A 1,546-nucleotide genomic window follows, 5' to 3' on the forward strand; every position below is an offset into this window, starting at 1 on the left:
TGAAGAGGAGCAGGCGCAAGTNTTCGGGGGCTGGCTGCCGGAGGAGGTGGCCGTGCGCGTCTTCCGCTGGCTCGCACCCGACGACCTCGCCCGAGCCGAGCTCGTGTGCCGCCAGTGGCACAGCCTCGTGAGCTTGTCGCCCGCCTCGTCTTCCCTCACCCCCTGGCTCTGGCGCAAGGTACCTCACTCACCCACCTTCGCGCCCCATCCTCCCACAGCGCGCGCTGCTTGCGCTGACTAGCAGCGTGTGGGGGGGCGAGCCGAGCAGGTGCACGAGCGGCACTTTGGCGGGCCGGTGCCGACCAAGGACAAGGAGAAGAGCTTCGACCAGCGCACTTTCTGCCTTCACTCCGCGCGTCTCCTCCACAAGTGCGGCCTCCTCAGCACGCGTGCTCACGTGTGCGTGTGCCGTAGGCTTGTTTGTTACTGACCGCACACGCACACCGCACTCACATCACCGCACAATCGCACACACGCACGACCGCACGGGGCACAGATATCAGAGGCCAGCAAACGTGGATGCGATGCTGATGTGGGCCATCAGTTGCGGGCACCACGCAGCACTGGCCCACATTCTGGCCACCAGCGCGCCTTGCCAGAGAAGCGCGACGCCTTCTTGGTGGGCGCCCTCGGCTCCGGCGACGAGCGCATTATGGAGCTGATGTGCGCCCACGGCGCGCCCGTGCCGCCCCGCATGGTCATCGCGGCCGTGCGCCGGGGCTCTCTGGGTACCGTGAGCGTGCTGCTGCGCTTCGTGGTGCCTACACAGCAGACCGAATCCGATGACGGTGCACAGCCGCCGGCGGCGATTACCACCCCGCTCGACCCGCTCGAGGCCCTGCTCCAGGGAAGCGGCACCAGCGCCGAGACCCTGTGGCACCGGGCCGGTACCCGCTCTCTTCTTTCCCTCCTTTGTCATCGCTATCGGTGACTCTCTCTTTCTCTCTCTCTCTCGATTTGGTGTGAGTGTGTGTGTGTGTGTGTGTTGAATAGCGGAGGGAGGCCACGTCTCGCTGATGGCGCGCTTGGCCAAGATCCACCAAGAGCACAGCCAGGAGAGGTATCGTCAGTTGCTGCTCTCTTATGGTCCACGCGGCTACACCGGTAAACAAACAACCTCTCTCCAGCTATTCAACCGATGAGGAAGTGGTTGCAAATAACGAACCACCACATGTCATACATAATGTTGAATCGAGCAGCGTTGCAGGTCGCGTGCTGCCAGAACAACCGGCGAGTGTTCGACTTCCTTGTTGCGGGTCACATGTGCGACGAGCTGCTGAATGCACCCACACATTACCGGCCCATCATGTCGGCGCTGCTGCTGGCGGTGAAGCACGCCGGTGTGGATACCACCAGGCGATTGCTGGAGTTGGGCGCGCAAGAGAGCAAAGCCGGTCTGAACTTTTCGCCCCTGCATGTCGCGTGCAATGTGTGCTCCCCGTCACGGCGGTCACCACACGACACACAACACACGCACACGCACACGCAAGGCACTCAGCGCACTACCGTAGGCACGCACGCACGCACACACAACACGGCGCATGTA

General features: G+C 63.3%; 2 protein-coding genes across 2 annotated transcripts; both read left to right on the plus strand.

Annotated features, from left to right (window-relative positions):
• Positions 1-22: 22 nt before the first annotated feature.
• Positions 23-1,142, plus strand: ACA1_176510 (uncharacterized protein; the record flags this gene model as incomplete). Its single annotated transcript, XM_004338078.1, has 4 exons — positions 23-178; positions 269-389; positions 600-887; positions 994-1,142. Coding segments are annotated over 4 exons (714 nt in total), but the record flags the coding sequence as incomplete, so codon positions are not given.
• Positions 1,143-1,183: 41 nt separating this feature from the next.
• ACA1_176520 (uncharacterized protein) lies at positions 1,184-1,429 on the plus strand (the record flags this gene model as incomplete). The annotated part of the gene is made up of 1 exon (XM_004338079.1): positions 1,184-1,429. A coding segment is annotated over one exon (246 nt), but the record flags the coding sequence as incomplete, so codon positions are not given.
• Positions 1,430-1,546: the final 117 nt, after the last annotated feature.

This window comes from Acanthamoeba castellanii (genome assembly GCF_000313135.1).
Source record: "Acanthamoeba castellanii str. Neff unplaced genomic scaffold scf7180000084743, whole genome shotgun sequence".
In the NCBI taxonomy this organism is placed as follows: Eukaryota; Discosea; order Longamoebia; family Acanthamoebidae; genus Acanthamoeba; species Acanthamoeba castellanii.